At 55.3% G+C, this 17,821-nt stretch overlaps 1 protein-coding gene across 1 annotated transcript in view; it reads left to right on the forward strand.

The window, feature by feature from the left end:
* The window catches only part of TCERG1L (transcription elongation regulator 1 like), a 173,080-nt gene extending 157,075 nt beyond the window's left edge, over nt 1-16,005 (forward strand). The window contains exons 10-12 of the mRNA XM_074374461.1: nt 7,851-7,940; nt 11,734-11,852; nt 15,261-16,005. Coding sequence (XP_074230562.1) covers nt 7,851-7,940; nt 11,734-11,852; nt 15,261-15,417 — 366 coding nt within the window. The 3' untranslated portion in view covers nt 15,418-16,005. The remainder of the gene's footprint in view (nt 1-7,850; nt 7,941-11,733; nt 11,853-15,260) is intronic.
* The last annotated feature ends 1,816 nt before the right edge of the window (nt 16,006-17,821 follow it).

The raw sequence follows: 17,821 nt of genomic DNA on the forward strand, positions 1-17,821 counted from the left end.
CCGGCAGCCTTTATGAGCTGCTCACACTCGAGGATTTGATAGCAAAGCCCATCAGATTTCCAGCTGCTTAAAAACAAGGCCCAGAAAGGTCACTTGATTCATGGACTGAGTGATTAATACGATTTTTCATTGCATTTGTTCAATGCTCCAGCTTGGAAATTCCTGAACTTATGGAATAATGAAGCAAGGCTGTGTGGATTCCTGGTGGTTTAAAAGGGCCTGGCTTGGGGTCTTCCCTGGGGATTCTGGCCTGGGGAAGGGGCCTTTGGGTTTGCGGTTTTGTAATCTGTAAGTGGAAGCTTTTGTTTCTATATTGTTTTCACGAGTACAAACCACAAGAGAGCCTTTTTAAAACCCAGGCTGTAAGGGGCAGAGCAAACTGAGCAGAAGACTATTCATTTACCCCTGTCTGCTTAGATAAAGGCATTGGGGACGTTCTGTTGAGGGCCTCTTCCTTCTGCAAAATGCCCCTTGGAAGTAGGGACAGCCTTCCCGGGGGCCAGGAAAGAAAGACTTTTCCGTAACCCTGGATCTTGACTCAGGCCCTCTGAGGTCAGGCCCTCGGCGGGTGACCCTCGGCCAGCCCCCTGGCCGTGGGCAGTCCTGGGGAGACGGATTGACGCCGTGGCCAGATGAGCCCCCTGGAGTTTGGATCCAAGTCTGTGCTGGAATGAGAACCACACAGACCGCACACCTGAGCCTTTCTGTGCTCAGACGGGCGTCCACCATGAGGCTGTTGGTGCAAAGTTAGTACAAATGAAACAGAGGCTCTTTGCCAGGCGTCCTCCAGCCACCTGGGCCCCGCCCCTCCTCCCTAAAGCAGGAGGGCCTCCCGATGGGTGATGGCCTCTCTGGAGCCACAGCGGTACCCGGGCCAGGACGTGGGGAGAGGCTCGGCATCCCCATGTGCGGGCGGGCGTCACGGGTGAGACGGCCCGGAGACGGGGCCCAAGCTGCAGCCCTGGGGTCCCGAACGCCCACAGCGTCTGCCCCAGCAAGCGAATCGGCCTCGTGGGAACTTGTCTGCTTCGTGTTCCCACGAAAACTCCTCAAAGTCTCGCAACACACGTGGTCACACCACTAACAAAATAAAGCTGTGCTACCCAAGGAACGCGTGCTCATCACAGAATTCACGGAATACAAAGAATGCCAAGAAGAAGAAAGAGGGCACCTGAAATCCTGCCCTGAGGGACAGTCATCCCCATCAATGGGTACATTTCCTTCTAGTGTTTTTTTCCTAAAAACAGATTATAAAGAAATATCAAGAACAAATATTTTTCCTAGATAGTCTAACCAAGACTGACCTGTGGCTGATCATGGCTGAACCAACTTTTTTAGCATAGTCAACGTCATAAGATTCAATCTAATTTATATATTTAAACACTGTTTTGTCCCTTTTATGCATTTTAAAAATATTCCTACAAACCTTGGGAAAACATTTTTGGTAAGAGCATGGTAGTCTATCATTGTCAGTTCACAATCCCACCTCTCCATGTGTTCCGTCTGTGCCCCGCTATTGCTGTTTCAGGCAGCGCCCTCACGGTCACGTCGATGCAGGAACTTGGGGGGGGGTGGTGTTTCCTACGCACTGTCAACACTTGACGTTTACTATATACCAGAGTATTCCGGAGAAAGTCCCTTTTGTGCAATGTCTTCCCCTAGTGCTGTCTGAAAGCTCCAGAGAGCCGGCTCGGCCGGCGCTGCGCCAGCACGGGCCGTGAGAAGCGCAGGTGTTGACTATTTACTACTTTTTGAATCTCATTGTCATTTTCCTCTGACTTGTGCTTTCTCTTGGCTTCCTCTGTCCCGAGTCAGCAGCGTGTGCTGACTACGCGGCAGCTCAGCTCTTTAGATATCACTGTGGTCACCGCTCTGTCAGCGAGCAGAGTGCGGGCTGATTGTGAAGATGACTTGGGGGGCCGTGAACCGCTAATTCCTAGAACCGGGTTAGAACTATCCTTAATGCAAAAAGTAAGTTAAATTAGCTGAGCTGAGGTGGAATAGCAGTGCGAAGTATTCTATCCGTCAAAATACGAGAAGGAAGTGCCAACACCGGTAAAGCACCGAGCACTGGGAGGTGAGGGTGGGTCGCCTTGCCCCAGAGTTCGGGGGAAGCAAGCAGCCCCTTGCTCACTTCTGGGTTCACCAAGGGTCGCCTGGCTCACCTGGGCTCAGGGGAACTTTCCACATGCCGACCACTCCCTCCCCTAAATTTGGGGGTTGAACACCTCCAAGGAAACACTCAGCCAGGGAAGGGGGAATGAGGGGGATCCCCTACTTCCACATCACGGGACGAATTGCAGGCAGGTTCCAGCGTGTTCTACATGCGTCTTCCAAGCTTCCCCGAAGGACCTCACCCCGCGGCCCAGGGGTCACCTGGTCGCTCAGGCACCGCCCTTGGCTTTTCTCCTCCCAGCACACCTGGAATCACCTCCCAAATGCGCCGCCGGGACCCAAGCCCTGTCCCACGCTGCTTCTAGACAATCCCGGAGACGACACCGCCTCCCTGGCTGGACTGAGCCGGGAGCACCGGCTGCTCATGTCCCCTGCGCTGAGTCCAGCTCACGCCTTTAACTGTCGGGACCTCCAGAGCCGGAAACAGAAGACGCAGCCATGCATTCCAGGAAATGGGATAAGGAGGGTGATGACTTGAGCGCTAATTACAAAGAACTTGGGTTTGTTGGGGGCTGAGCCTGCAGGCACGGGGAGCATGGGGGGAGGGGAGGCAGAGGAAGGAGGTGTGACAGGCATGGCGCTGGCTGGGCACCTCCTCACACCTGAACTGCGTCGTCAGAGCAGCGGGGCCCGGGATGCTTAGGAGCGGAGGGCCTGGGGGGAGAGTCAGCGGCAGGAAGCGGGGTCTGGGCTCTGCAGGGGCTGGAGAGCCGCCCATGGAGGTGGGTGGTGCTGGGTCAAGGGTCGGGGCTGGACCCTTGGTTGTAAAAACCAGAAGGGAACTCCCCACTCAGGATGAACGGCTCTGCCCTGGGTAACAGGTCAGTGTTTGCAGTCATTGAGGGGCAAAGAGTAAATGCAGGTGTCTGAGCATCAGAGCTGGTCAAAAACATTAGCTTCTGAAGAAACGGGTTTGTGTTTGCATGGACGTCAGCCCCGAAAGAAGGTCCTGGGAAGACCCAGCCCTGCATCTGGGCTGAGCCGAGCACGAGGTGCAGACAGACAGACAGACAGACAGATAGGCAGACATCCCAGGTGCACGAGCAGCCACAACCGCCCCCCGGGCAGAGGGGAGCCCGGTCCCCTGTGCCGACTCAGCGCCCGGCCTGGGAGACCCCTCATGGCCGGACGACCCCACCATCCAGTTCAGGGCTCAGCCACCTCCTTTTCCTCTGGTGGATGGGCTCCTGGCCTTTTCTGTGACCCGAGGATTGACAGATACTCAAACAGCCTTTGGTTTTGGAAATGAAAGGCATCTGTCTCCTTTGGGTGCCTGAGGGCACCTTCTGGTGGTCAGGACCTCGAGGGCGACGGCCCTGGGCACGGCCCACCGGCAGGATTGGCAGGATTATCTTGCTTTTTAGCCTTCGCGGACGCTCTCACACCACATTCCTGTACGTGGTCCCTTTTCTCTAAAGTTGAGTCACCCCAGGGGCAACACAAGACCCACTCCTGGAATCCAGAGAGGTTTTGGTGGAGCTGGAGCTGAGGTTGGAACCAGTCTCATCGGGGACAGGTCCCCGCACAGCGGCTTCCAAGAGAGGGTCGCCATGGCCGTGCCCCGCCGCCGGGCGTGCGCGCCATCGAGGGACTTTGGCCAGCGAGGGAGCTGCTCAGAGGCAGCTGGGGCCAGACCGAGGACTCTGCATGCCGGCTGACGATTGGCCCGCTAGTCTCAGGGCTGGAGAAAGAGCTCTCGGGAAGGAGAGGGCTGTGGGTCGAGGGAACATGATGCTGGAGGACGGAAGAGCTGTCAGGAGACCACGACGTTCGCCCCGGTGCGAGACGACCTCCCCCAAGGGCCGCGGGGGTGAGGTCACCATTTTGCTGCTCGTTCTGGCAAAACGCGTTGGGGTTTTTAAACAAGGTTATTTTTCTGGGATAACATTGAAAACAGCCATAAAAGGAAGGACCCGGTCTCTGTGACCGCAGAGGGTGCCAGCGTCTCCCCTCGGAACTGCAGCACCCCCGCGCCTGTCATCTCTCCTGCAGGGACTCCTGTAGTACAGACGGTGCCATGCAGGACGCCCGCGTACCGGCCAGCCGGGCGCCGGCCTCGGACCCCTGCCCAGGCCTTGACACCCGCTGACAGTTTCCCTTTCACGGCGGCAGCTGTGGGGTCTGGGAACTGCGCCCCAGCCACTCCCGCCCCTTCTCTGTGCCTGTGTTTCAGACGACCAGCTCTGGTGTCTTCCATGGTGGAAATGGCGGCGAACGGAGTGCAACTCAGACCCTGAGGGTGAGGCAGAGGGGAGCCTGGGGGCAGGAGGGCCAGGCTGCAGGAGCTGGAAGGAGGCGGTGGGACCGCCAGCACAGCTCGTGTGACCCGAGGCCCTGCTCTCCTGGCTCTCAGAGGGCGGGGGTTCAATGTGGATGCGCGGGAGCCTAACGGCCCGCAACATCGAAGCAACCCACACTGCCTGCAAGACAGGCAGCGCGGACTGCGCCGCCGGCTCCGAGTCAGCGGCGGCGCCCTGAGATGCTCGGACGGTCCTGGGAGTACATGGCTGATGGTCGGCTGGTGACGTGAAGATCATGGAACGGGGTCCAGCAGGGAGAGGGGGCCACTACGTCGCGCAGTCAGGCTGCAGCGAAGGGCTGGACTCTGGCAGGAAAGAGTCTAAAATGGGCTGGAGAATTCTGTGAGTCAAGGACCAAATCGCACATAAGATGCCAAAGAATCAGAGGCCTGTCAGGTGGGAGGAGGGATGGAGATCACGCCTGGGACGTGAAGGTCAAGTAAGAGGCAGTAACACGCACCGTCTCGGGGACCTGCTTTGGCCCCAAGGTTCGCTCACACCGCCCAGTTCAGCTCCTGAACCAGCCCTCCCTCGAGAGCGGGCGGGCCTGTGAACAGGAGGGGGAGCCCCTGGGGCGCTGTGACTCTGTTCTGTAGGGCTGGGTCCGTGTAGAGGTTTCCTCCTGGTTTGCTGAAGCCGCCCTATTGTGGAGGGGCCCCCAGTGGGGTACGGCGGGGCCCCGGGAGCTGAGAGTGGCTGCCCACTGGCCTCCAGTAAGAAGGCGGTGTCGGTCACAGTCCCTGCCCCATGGAGTGAACTTACTGGCAGCGTGACTGTGTGGACCAGAGTGGCTGGGCTTGTGTCATAAGTGAGTTGCATGGTTAAGGGAACGGCAGCTACCAAGTCCTTCTCTGTGAACAATCCGTCTCACAGACAAGGCTGTGCCCGCTGCAGGGCCCCGTTTCAAATTCCACAGTCCAGACTTTCCTTCCACTCCAGCCGCTGTCCCAGGTCCCCCTCCCCCCCCCCCCCCCGCCCCAAGCACGGCCATCCTCCTCTGAGCTTCAAGCGTCCGTTAGCTTGACGGTCAGGCAACGTGATGGCGTCTGTTTCATCATCACAAATAACAGTCCTTGTAGAGACGCTCACCTTGCCTTGCGTACGGATGGTTAAGTCCTCTGGAGACAAGGATGATATACTATTTTTTTCAATATATTTTAGTGTACATCTAGAACTCCAAAAATTCTCAACAAGCCTGTGGACTCAGTTACTGAGACACCAATTCTTAATAATCGCCTGCTCTCCCTACAGACCTGGGGCCCCTGGGGTTTGCAGGTCCCTCCAAGGCGGGCAGATGCCCACATGATCAGGCTGAATTGGGTCAGCGGATCCCTCTCTCCATGACCACCCTAATGCTCACGTGGTCCAGGGTCTGCTGTCAAAGAACAGGGAGCCCCTCTGTCCTGCATTTTCCTGCAGTCCCTCCCCCTAGTCCCCGTGATGAGTCCACACTTCACCACGTTCTCAGCTGATTGAGAAAAATCCCCAGGTGGAGTGCGGGTCACCCCGACGATAAAAGAGCTTACGGTATGAAAGAGAGCTTTGATTTTTACTATTGAAGATTGAAATTGTCAATTAAAAAAACCCGTGTGTTATGATGTGCCAAGCAAAGCACGTGTCTATTGAAATAGTTCCTGTATCAGAAACATTTCACCTGCTCAGAAGTAGGACTGTGAAGGGATGTTGTCTGTGTGATCTGCCCGCGGCTTCCCTTCTGCAGTGCCCAGAGTTCATCCCCCACCCCGGCTCCTAAAATCGCATCACATCTGCCTCTCTGTCTCCCGTTGCTCTCAGGACAAGGCTCTGGTTCCTAAGCGGGTCTGGGAGCATCCTGCCCCCCTGCTCTGTCTGTCTCCCCTGCCTCTTCCCACCCCCTCATGGCCTCCTTCATCCCCAGCGTTCAACCCCATGTATCTCCACATCTCACAGCCTTCACGGAGCCTGGCTTTGCTCTACGGACAGTGCCTCCTGAACACTCCAGCTCACCCCGGACCACGAGCTCCCTGCTCACCCCGGACCACGAGCTCCCTACTCACCCCGGACCACGAGCTCCGTGCTTGCCTTGGACCGCGGGTTCCCTGCTCGCCTGGGGCCACGGTCTCTCTGCTCTCAGTGGCCTTGACTTATTTTCTCTGAATTCTCAGCATTTAACAGGGGCCTAAGGCACAGTCAATGTTTAGTCTGTGCTTTTAAATGAATAGATTATTTTCGGATGACTTAAACATTTCACTGCTCCATCAGCTGACAGAGTCTGGAAGCAACAACATGCCAGTAGCAATGAGCACACTTGGCACCCAGATCCCGGCCCCAGACACCAGCCCCAGTTAAGAGGAACCAGGACTTCTCGGAGAATGCCGACTCTAGGGCCACGGGGAGAGCAAAGATGGCTCTGGAGCATTTTGAAGGGCTCCAAAACCAAAATGATGGGAGAATGTCCCCGGAACACAGGAGCCAACTGCAACAGCTCTCAGTGGCCAAACCTGGAGGAATTTGAGCATAAAAAATAATGAAGTCACATTAGGTTATAACTCACAGTGTGAAATCAGCATCCAGGGGTCTGTCCTGCTGCAAATAAATGGTTGAATACCTTAGTAAAGTTGGGAGAATGGACAAGAATTCCAAATAACTTACAGAGACAGCCCCATCTCAAGAGGTGGGTCAGGACCCCCTTTTGAGAGTTGCCTAAGGAGACATGAGACCAAATGAGAAGTGGGGCCTGGGTGGAGTCCTGGGATAGCAAAAACAATTGGGTAAAAACCAAAGAAGTCTGAGCGGGGTGAGCACTTCTGTTCCTAACGGTGTAGACAAATCGACCGCACTAACATTGAGATGCTAACAGTGCAGGACACTGGGTGTGGGGTGGATGGTGACTTCCTAACATGCTTGTAAGTTGCCTGTAAATTTGAAACTACTGCAAAATAAGGTAGTTTGGAAAAAAAAAAAAAAAGACCTGCCTCAAAAAGGGTTAACTTGATTAAAAATCAATTGAAATTGTGCTAAACTCTGACCATTTGCAAGACACTGGCCTCTGCTACGGCCTGGGGCATCCTGAAAATTTTTACAAATAAAAGTTCTCCTTTCAAGACGTGACATTTCAGAACATCCCAGCTTCACGGATGTAACTGGGGCTTAGATCAGGGCACACGGCCTTGGAAGATATCCCGGGAAGAAATCGTGTTATGAGTCTAGGAATTAAATTCTCCAATGTTCTAAATATTGATTTTCTTCAAAGTTTGCCGTGCCAAACACTTTTAAACGGCACTGTGTCACTCAGCCCCGGTTCCTTTATGCTGTTTCTCATCATTGATCATTTCAGTGCGATTCCGGGCTCAGTGTTAGATGCTAAAAGCAACTTTATTGAATATCTTTCTTCAGGTGTCAGCGTTTTCCACCTGGGAGAAAGAACTACACAAAATCGTGTTCGACCCGCGCTATCTCCTGCTCAACCCCGAGGAGCGCAGACAGGTAGGACCTGCTGCTGGAGCCGGGCTGCGGTGTCAGTGACGCTCCTTCCGGAGACCCCTGCGGGCGAGCGGGCGCCTGGCTTCTTCACCGCGTCCTGGGGCAGCCGTGAGGGCTGAGCGCCTGTGAGCCTGTGAACAGTAGGAGTCACAGGTGCAGAGAGAGGTCATCCTGGTACCTGTTCTCAGCACACCGTCAGGCTGTGGCCCCACAAGACAAACACTCGTGTTTAAAATGGAAACTCAGCTTTGGGGAACATTAATCACACCCTCGATGACTGTATTAAGATCTTAAAAAGTAGCAGTGAAATAGGAGAGGGTCCAGGGGACAACGGCAGTATAAGGAATGGGGGGACGTTTCTAGAAAGCAGGTCCCCAGGAAAGCAAGAGTGGGTTAGAGGCAGCTGCCTGGAAGGAGACTCGGCAGGCGTCGGCCTGGCTGGCTCACAAGTCAAGTCTTGGAGCCCGTGCTGCCTCCCAGGTGAGGCAGCCGGACAGAGGGACGGGCCATGTGGCCGGCGGGCGGGGCCGGAGCTGTGAGGCGTGAGCTGTCAGTCCTGCTGGGGCCGATGCTCGCCGAGCAGCCCCGAGAGGGGTTCTGAGATAAATTCCAGAAGGATCGAGGTGCCGCGTCTGAGTCTCTGGTTCCGGTTCTGATCCCTCTGCCCTGAGTGCAGAGGGCGCCCAGGGAAAGCAGGTGAGGAGTGAACAACAAGGCCCCACTGCACAGCGCAGGGGACGTGTTCCATGCCTGATACAGCCTACAGGGGAAAGGAACATGGAAAGGGCTGTGTGTGTGTGTGTGTGTGTGTGTGACTCAGTCACTGCCCTGCCCACCAGAAATTAACACAGCATTGTAAGTCGACCAAACTTCAATTAAAAGAAAAAGAACTAACACCAAAAAGAAAGAGAGCAGGTGGTCAGGAGCCACCACTGAAGGCAGGAGCCCAGGAGGGTCGTGTGAGAGGAGGCCTCAGCGGGCCCGGCCCCCGGCGTGCGTCTGGGGTCCGACAGCGGGGCCCAGGTGAGCCGGGACCAGGAGGACCAGGAGTCCCGCCAGCCAGCGCGACCACCCCCGTAGGACGCCCGTTCAGGTCTGTGACCGCGGCACCGGCAGCCGCAACGAGCGCAGCCAGCGCCGCCAGCCGTGGCCACTGCTGCTCCCTCTCCAGCTCGTGGATGTTTTCAGAAGCCATCGCCCCTTTCGAGGCAACCGAAGGTGCAAGACCTTCCACACCTTGAAGAAAAGCCCGGCTGACGCGGTGCTCTCATCCCGCCCCTCAGACGGCAGGCGCTCCGGGCCCCACCTGGGCTGCGTGGAACTGGCTCGTGGGCTGGGCAGGGCGTCCCGCCCTCCTGCTGCCTGCGGGGCGGTCCAGGCACAAGGCTCACGCGCCGGAGCAGGGGGGCTCGACCCAGAGGAACTGGTCCGGGAGGCAGGCACTGCCCAGAGCGGGCCGCGCCTTCCAGGAGGCGCGGGGTGCAGACAGATCAGACTAGAGGGTCCGTCCGCCAACTCTGGGAGCCTGAGTTTTGGGGGGAGCCCTCAGACGTCCCTGCGAAGTCGCCCAGGGGGAGCGCCAGGCCCCTTTCTACACCGCGGCAAGGTCCCAGAGCCCCGTGGGGAGGAGGAAGCAGGCTCCCCGGCAGCCGCCTGCTCCGGCCCCGGGGCCTCGGGTTAGATGCCTGGTCCCCGCGAGGAGCCAAGCCCAGGGCAGCGGCAGGGCGGCGCTTTCTACGAGGTGAGGGACTGAAGCAGACGGATGAGGGAGACACTGTTTGGACCCCATTCATAGTCCTATTTACGAGTGAATCAGGCGAGGAAGCCACAGACGTGAAATCTGTTTGGGACCTACTGTCCTGTGGTGTCCGGTGGGGAAAACTGAGGCTCATGGCGTGTGGATTGCAACCATCCCCGTACGGGAGCTGCAAAGGAGATGTGAACGAGCCCAAACGGAGAGCAGGGGTCCTGGGAGTGCTCACCAGCCCTGTTTCTCTGGTAAGAAACCGTGTTCCATTTTGTTTCACCAGAACGCGCCATGACGAGGTAATGGCCAATGGTCTGTCTTTTAAAGTCATGCCCCACTTTGAATAATACTGGTGTATTTTGTTAAAAAGGAGGGGAAAAAACTGTTGTATTAAATTACAGCAGCATAAATAAAGCAACAGAGCAAAGGCGGTGGAGAGAGCGAGATCTGATTAGAGGGATAAACGGTTCTCGGCAGAGAGAGGCAGCTCCTTCCTGCCAGCTCTGACCCCCTGCCCACCAGGGCTTCGCTCCAGATTTAAAATTAACAGAGCAACACTCCGACTAGTGATGGAGCCCCACACGTTTATTTGGATAATCACCCTGCATTCACCTTTTTTATTAGCTTAAATTATAAGAGAACTGGAGAGCTTACATTTCCACTTCCCTTGAAAGGGAGATAAGTTGATCATATTCTTAAATCCAGACGCACGCCCTCCGTCTAAGTCCTGTTCGTGAATATTTCATCTCACTGATGATTCTGCAGGAGGCAAGCGGCCTTTTGTATTTATAATCCTATAAAGCCTCGCCGTTCCCGAGATGGAATCTGAAACGGTCAGGCGGAGCCGAAGGAGGCCCATTCTGCGCGGAGTGATGGAGGCTGTAACCGGCCACGTGGTCGCTTCCCAGCTCTGGCCCCTCCTCAGGGACGCGGAGACGCCCCGAGCACGCAGGTCGGCTCCCAGCACCTGCAGTGGCCGGTGATGGGCTAGTCAGGACTGCTCCTTACTGGCCTCACAGGGTCACATGGGGGCTTTTTACCGATCCTGTTACTCATGTTTGCAGGCACATCTAATTATCTCCAGTTTACCCTCTCGTTAGTGTTTCTTGAGGCTTGGGGAGCATCGGGAAGGAACAGCTGTCTCCGCCTCCCTTTGGCTTTAGTCTGCAAATGACGGCTTTCTGATGTTAGAACATTCTGTGAGTGGTCTCGGTCTAACCAGGTCACGCTATGGTCCACTGCGAAGAGGGGTTCCCTGGTGGCATTTTGTTACGTTGGCTGCCAGTTCCCAAGAGAAACCTTCTCAGGGTCGCGGATGCATTTGCTACCAGACGGTATTCATATCACTCAGGTGAAGGAACGGGTTTTCCTGTCGAGGCAGTTCTCAGAACCCACTTCCCGTCAAGTGCGAGTGCAGCGCCCGAGGGTCCGGTCTCCTCGCTGGGCGCTTCCGTGACACCCGGGAGCGTGCCCACTGGAGCCCTGGGGAGCCAGCCCCCTCGCTCACAAGTGGGTGCCCCTGCGCCTCGGGTGAGGGACAACACGGGGTGCTGGGCCGAGGTCTTTTCACAGGTCAAAGGCATTCTGAGGCTTAAGTGCCAGTTACGCTGCCACAGCGATTTACTGGGACAAATTGCGGGCTCCGCGTGTCACGGCGCCTCAGTGGCTGGGGGATGTGAATGTCGGGGAGACCAGGCCTGCCGCTCCCGGGGCTCCCCAGCCACGGACACCAAGCCCTGGGGCCGGGTCCCCTCACTGCTGACCGCGCCCACCGCTGCTCATTCTGGGTTTCTAAGCGGGTGGATTCAGGGTTTGACCCCGAGAGGGTGCTTGGACGCAGACGCGCATGGGCCTCGAGGGGAAGCGGGTGGAGTTATGCAGACACGTGGTCTCATCGCAGAGGCCGTAACTGAAGGCTGCTGCTCGCAGCTCCAGCAGCTGCGAGAAAGACAGGCTTATCTCGGATTCTCACTGCCGCGTCGTGTTTGAAACACAAGATTTCATTTCTGACACACGTTCTTGTAACAGTTTTCTTTTGTGTGTCTTAAGATATTCGAACAGTTTGTCAAGACCAGAATAAAAGAAGAATACAAGGAGAAGAAAAGCAAATTGCTGCTAGCCAAAGAGGAATTCAAGAAGCTTCTGGAGGAGTCGAAGCTGTCACCCAGGTACGGAGAGACAGGCACGCCGGGCAACTTCCGGGGCTACAAGTTTACCAGATTTTGTCAGAGGGCTTTTAAAGGCTGTTGAGGTTGAATCATGTGACCTCCGTTTCATAGACATCAAAAGTGTAATTTCATTTTATTTATTTTTTTGCCATTTTCTGGGTTTTTTCCTACTATCACACATTATAATGCCTGTATACTGTCTAGAAATGAGACTACACTTTGAACTACATTCCTTCTCACAGGATATGTTTCTTAACAGAAAAAAAAAAGAAAACATTAAAAAGTGGATAGGTATAAAAGTCAGAGTGTGATTTTCGTACTGCGCTGGGGACGGGAGCCGCCTTCTCCCCGGTGTGGTCCCCGACCCACTTCCCCGTCACCCCAGCGATTTGTTTGTTTGCTGACCAAAGACACCCTGGCCCTGCTGTCTGCCCTGCGCGGTTTCCGCACGTCAGCTGCCCTGACTCCAAGGCCAGAATAACTCATCAATAGGTCGGCCCCCGTGAGATGGGGTCTAATTCCTGATCTAACGATCAAGGAGTGAAAATGCAAAACAGCACACGGCAGCAGCCGAGGACACCCCACCAGCCCGCTGGGTTCCACATGCCTCGGTGGCTGTCCGGGGTGCAGAAGGAAGACGCGACACTCGGGCAGCGGGGCCGGGTGAACCTGGCTGTCACACTCACCTACAGCCATCAGGCATTACTCCCGTGAAGTAAGCTAATAGGAAAGTGACGTTAGAAACAAGAGAAATTCATAAGCTTAACTCCTCTTTGAAACTAGCTTCCACTGACTGACATTCAAAACCCTAATGCACACATCCTGTGTTTAGAATTGTACAGCCATAGCTTTTATGAGTGGAAATGACTGATTTTGATGTGTTTTTATTTTAAATGGACATTATTTCTAAACAGACACTTATGCATTTTTATTTATAATAATAATGCTGACATTGTGCATTTTCAATAACAATGCATAAATAAGTTATATGTAAACGGACATTAACTGACGTTTGCTCCCTACACAGTGTGCAGGCAACTACATTTTGATCAGTAACTGGTTAATTCTCCTGGCAATGACTGGGTCATGTACCTTAGTGCTGGTCCCATAGTCCTGATAAAACACCTCCAGCTGTAGGAAGGATAGGTACTGTGTGGACAGGAGAAATCGGTGTGAGTAGCCCCCGTCACCAAATGTGAACCTAGAAAAGCAAACGTGGGTCTAATGGCTTGTGAAAGGCGGCCTCCTCCGAGAACGCTGGGGTGCAGCTGGGGCTTGATCTGCCCCCCCCCCCCCGCACGGTGAGCCCAGGGCGGAGGGAGAAGCTTCTGGAGCCTCCAGCTCAGAGCGCAGCACGGCCTGCCCCTCCTTGGCCTCGGCCACGGAGTAAGGCACTGGGACCCTCACAGCTCCGGGTCCTCACCCGAGGGACAGCTGCCTCGCCTCACAGGTGACTAGGAGTGTGGGCGAGACACGGGGGGGGGGGGGGCTGGCAGGTCCAGCAGGGGTCTCACCATTGGTCCTGGGGCTCCCGCTGAAGACACTCAGCTGTGTCCTCTGTCTGTCCACTGGTAAAGCGTTAACCGTAAGGAGTGTATCCCCTCCATGAATGTACCATGAAGGCAAAGGAGAAGCACCCAGAACATGGGGGCAACTGGGGAAACGACACACAGAAGGAACACGAGTGCTAGAAGCGAGGAGAGAGTGAGACTTACCCTGCTTTGAAGTTGGATTTAATTGCTGGCTATTTTTTTTAAATGTACACTGGGCGTCTATTACTTTTATAACTACAAAACCGTTTTTATTTCAAAGGTGGCTAGTTCGGCAACCGTTCAAAGCCTTTCGAGACCCCCGCTCCGTTTCCTTCCTGCCATTGCACAGGCGTCCTTGTGCATTCTGGGCACCGCCCGCGGGCCGCCAGGGGGTTCAGGGCAGGTGCCTCAGTGTCTGTGGCCACACCTCCAGCCATGCTGGCTCTGATCCTGGCCGCAGGGGTAGGCCAGGGCCAGCTCCCAGCCCTGCCCAGCTCTCGGGGTCTTGGGAAGGAGGGAGGGAGGAGGTCGAAAAGCAGAGAGAAGTGTTTTCTCTCCAAGATGTGTGGGAGCAGCAAGACCCTGGAGGGTGACAGGACCCTGGAGAGGGACCCCGGCAGGTCTGCAGGTGACAGGAGGCAGCTGTGCTGGGTGAGGAAGGACTGAGGCGATGTGAGTGACAGCAGTGGGGATGTGACCACTAATTACCGTCCTGTTTCCTAACAGCCCTGTCAGTATAATCTCGTTATTCACGTATAAAAAAGAACTATTAAGTTATAATAACTGAATACAATAATTAAATGGCTGCAGTGAAATACAAAATTCTCCGCAAAGATAAACGGGAGAAGTGAGAGGCACCCCTGGGGCAGGGCGAGCAGCTCCGGCCCCAGCTCCCCGCGAGGGCGGCTCAGGCAGGGTGCAGGCTGGGGAGACCAGGCTCCTCGGGGCCCCTGCCGCCTGGAGCTGTCACAGTCCCCAGCTCGGAGCTCAGGCCTGGGAGGAGAGGGAGCCAGGGGACCCGGTGCTGACAAAGGTCCATTTGTCCCACAAAGCCGCTTCCACCCCTTTGTCCTTTGAGCTGCCCCGCTCCCTCGCTGGCCTGGCTGGCTTCACTGGAGTTTCTGACAGGGGACCCCGGGCCTGTCAATCATGGATTCACTCAGTCAACATCTGGGAGCTTAGCAGGTGCCCAGCCGCTGGGCTGGACGCTCAGGATGGTCCACAGAAAACCAGGCAGGTGACATGCTTGCTCTAGTGAGCAGAGGGAGGCGGGCAAACCTGCGCAAGTAAGGCTCCTGGAGATGACGCCTGTGATGAAGGCTGAGCGAGGGTGAGCCCAGTTCTCTGACCCTCTAGATAAGGCGTGTTTCCCGAAGAAGACAGGCTGGTCCTGGCTTCTGAGAATGAGAAGGCTTTCAGGGACAGGTGAGGAAATAAGGGAAGGGTGGGCCAGGCAGAGGAACTAGCACACGCAAAGACCACGGCAGACTGGGGCTCGGTGAGGGCAGGGGACGGAGGAAGGCCTGTGTGGCCGAGCAGCGACGCAGGTGGCCAGGGGGACTCGGACTGAGACGGGGCCCGAGGGACAGGTGAGGCCAGGCTCGTTTCCAGAGGCCGGTTGGATGCAGAGGTGGCAGGTCTGCAGGTTACATAGGGAGTGAGGTCCAGGGCGGGGAGCAGGTGGGACAGGTGTCGGGGGTGCAGCGCTGTTCCCTTCTGCTTGTCCACCTGCCCGAGTGTCCTGCTCCCCCGGCCCTGCAGCCAGCGGCTGGGTCTGGGGGATGCAGCCCCAACCCCGAGCACACGGGCACGCGGGGCACAGAGCGCCCAGACCAGCTCTCCGGGAAGGGGTCTCAGGACGCTTCTTATCTTTCAGGACCACGTTTAAGGAGTTTGCTGAGAAGTACGGCCGGGACCAGAGGTTTCGACTTGTCCCGAAAAAGAAGGACCAGGAGCATTTTTTTAACCAATTCATACTTATTCTCAAGAAGCGGGATAAGGAGAACAGACTCAGGCTGCGGAGAATGAGATGAGTGCGCACAGAGGCAATAAGGCTGAGAGTCGCCGAGCTGGGGGCCCGCGGGCGGAGGGCGCGGGGCGGAGCCCCGGGCCCGTGGGCTTCCTTCTCAGAAGATTACTGTTTCATATTGAAGCTCCCTTTTGTACCACGTTCAGAGTTTGATGCGTTTCCAGTTGCCATGGTACGTCGATCCCTTGATTGTTTTAATTATGCAAATTACTTGTAACATAGACAGACTACAAATCCACTGCAGGTTCGTAGCTCAGCAGAAACAGGCGCCATCTCTCACCATCTCAACGCGTTTTCATGAGTCAAGCCGATTATCTGAAACTTCTGAAAACCTTCGCGAGTTCCTTCGGGTCTTCAGGAGCTCCATGCCGTTGGGACATCCTGGCCAGGGTCCCCGCGTCGCGGTCTAGTTTTCTGAGTAGTAGCGTAGGCTATTCGTCATCACCATAGTGACACCAGTGGCCACCTGACACATGGACCACGCACCACCCGCAGGCCAAAGGGTGGTCACCCCATCCCCGGGGGCGTCGGGCCTGGAGAGGGGGCTGTGCTGCCTGTGGGGGGTCCCACTTACAAAAGGATTATTTTGTACAAGATCATCCGACTACCCTTTGAGTTATTTTTTTCTCGTATGCCCAGAGTTTGCATGAGATTTTTCTCATCATCTTTGTATAAAAAATTTTAAATTTTTTTTAATTAATAAATATTTTAAACCAGTGTATTTTTGTGGCTTAGACTTCCAACAAAAGCAACAAAATTGCGTTTCAACTAAAGATACTCTACTTTGAAAGAGTCATAAAAACATTGATGATGAAGGGGGGAGGGTGTAGCTCAGGAGTAGAGCACAAGCTTAGCACGCACGAGGCCCTGGGCTCAATCCCCAGTGTCTCCGTTAAAAAGAAACAAATAATAAATAGATAAATAAACCTAAAGGCCTCCCCCCTCAAAATAAAATAAATAAAATAAAAGTGTTTGTGGTGGCACACCAGGCTGTGAAAGTGCTCCCCGGGTAGAAACCTTGCTTTTCAAGCTCCCGGTCCCAAGTGGACCGATGTTTGGCTAATTCATCGTTTTCTGTAAATCACTGAGCATCTGTTCATCAGCTTCAGATCCATGGAGTCCCTACTCAAATACGCTGTCTGTGTCCCCCGCACACAGCGCCCCCTCCTCCTCACCTACCTTCTTTCTCATCAGCCAGTTCCTACAAGAACACTTTTTGCCACAAAGGTTAGGACGTAAGTGGGCAGAGTGAGATGCTCTCTTTATGGGGTACACCCTGGTCTTAATGCCCGTATCGTTACCCGTTACCTTCCATGCTGGTGGCCTCTGTGGGTTCCAAGCCATCGCTCCGGTTCAGGCCGCGACCCAGTGGGGCTGGGCGCCCACGGCCAGTGCTGCAGGGGACAGGCTCTGGGAAAGCAAGTGCTGACTCGGATCCGACGGGGCCCAGTCGGGAGACAGACCCTACCTTGTAGTTAGAAGCGAGAAATTCGACAGGAAAAATGCCTACCTCTGACGGGGATTTGAGCAATGAGGGTGGTGAGCAGAGGCACGTCTGGAGGACTTGGGAACCATAGACAGAGAAGCAGCTGTCCCCACCCCCACTGCAGCTCAGGGAAGCATCCATGCAAAGTGCCCTCCCTTCCCCGCCCCCGCAAGCACAGAGATCTGGACCCGCTGGAGAGGGCAGGGCTGTGGCTGAGAGTGAAAGGCAGAGGCGCTGGCAGAAGCTGCTGGCGACACGCCCTCCAGGGTGCTGGGAAGGTCACCCCAGTGGCGATGTCTCCTTGGACGCACTCTGCCCGAAACTTCCAAGAGACGTTGGTGGAAGGGGGGGCAGGGGAGGCTCGGGCCGGGCCCTGCGGGAGCTGCAGTAAAGAGCTTCCGGTGACCCCTGGGGTTTTGCACAAAGCCAGTGCCCTCTCCTGCCATCCATAGCATCCATCTGAAAAGCCAGCTGGCTTGCCTCTTGCCCTGGTGGGGGCTGACCACCGGACCCCAGGACACTAGCGTCTGCAGCCAGAATTGCCCCCGTGAGCTGTTGTCTGATTCCCCAGCATAACATTGGCCATGCACGGAGGTGTGTCATTTAAAATGGAAAGGCTGACTGAACACAGACTTACCCTTGGATCCAGCAGTCCCACTCCTGGGCACATAACTGGAGGGAACTCTAATTCAAAACGGTACATATACCCCAGTGTTCATAGCAGCACTATTTACAACAGCTGAGACACAGAAGCAACCTCAGTGTCCATCAACAGAGGACTGGCTAAAGAAGCTGTGATGTGTTTATACAATGGAATACTACTTGGTCATAAAAAAGAATAAAATAATGCCATTTGCAGCAACATGGATGGACCTGGAGATTGTCATACTAAGTGAAACCAGAAAGAAAAAGAAAAATATCA

The sequence above is a fragment of the Camelus bactrianus genome, chromosome 11 (assembly GCF_048773025.1).
Source record: "Camelus bactrianus isolate YW-2024 breed Bactrian camel chromosome 11, ASM4877302v1, whole genome shotgun sequence".
NCBI classification, from domain to species: Eukaryota; Metazoa; Chordata; class Mammalia; order Artiodactyla; family Camelidae; genus Camelus; species Camelus bactrianus.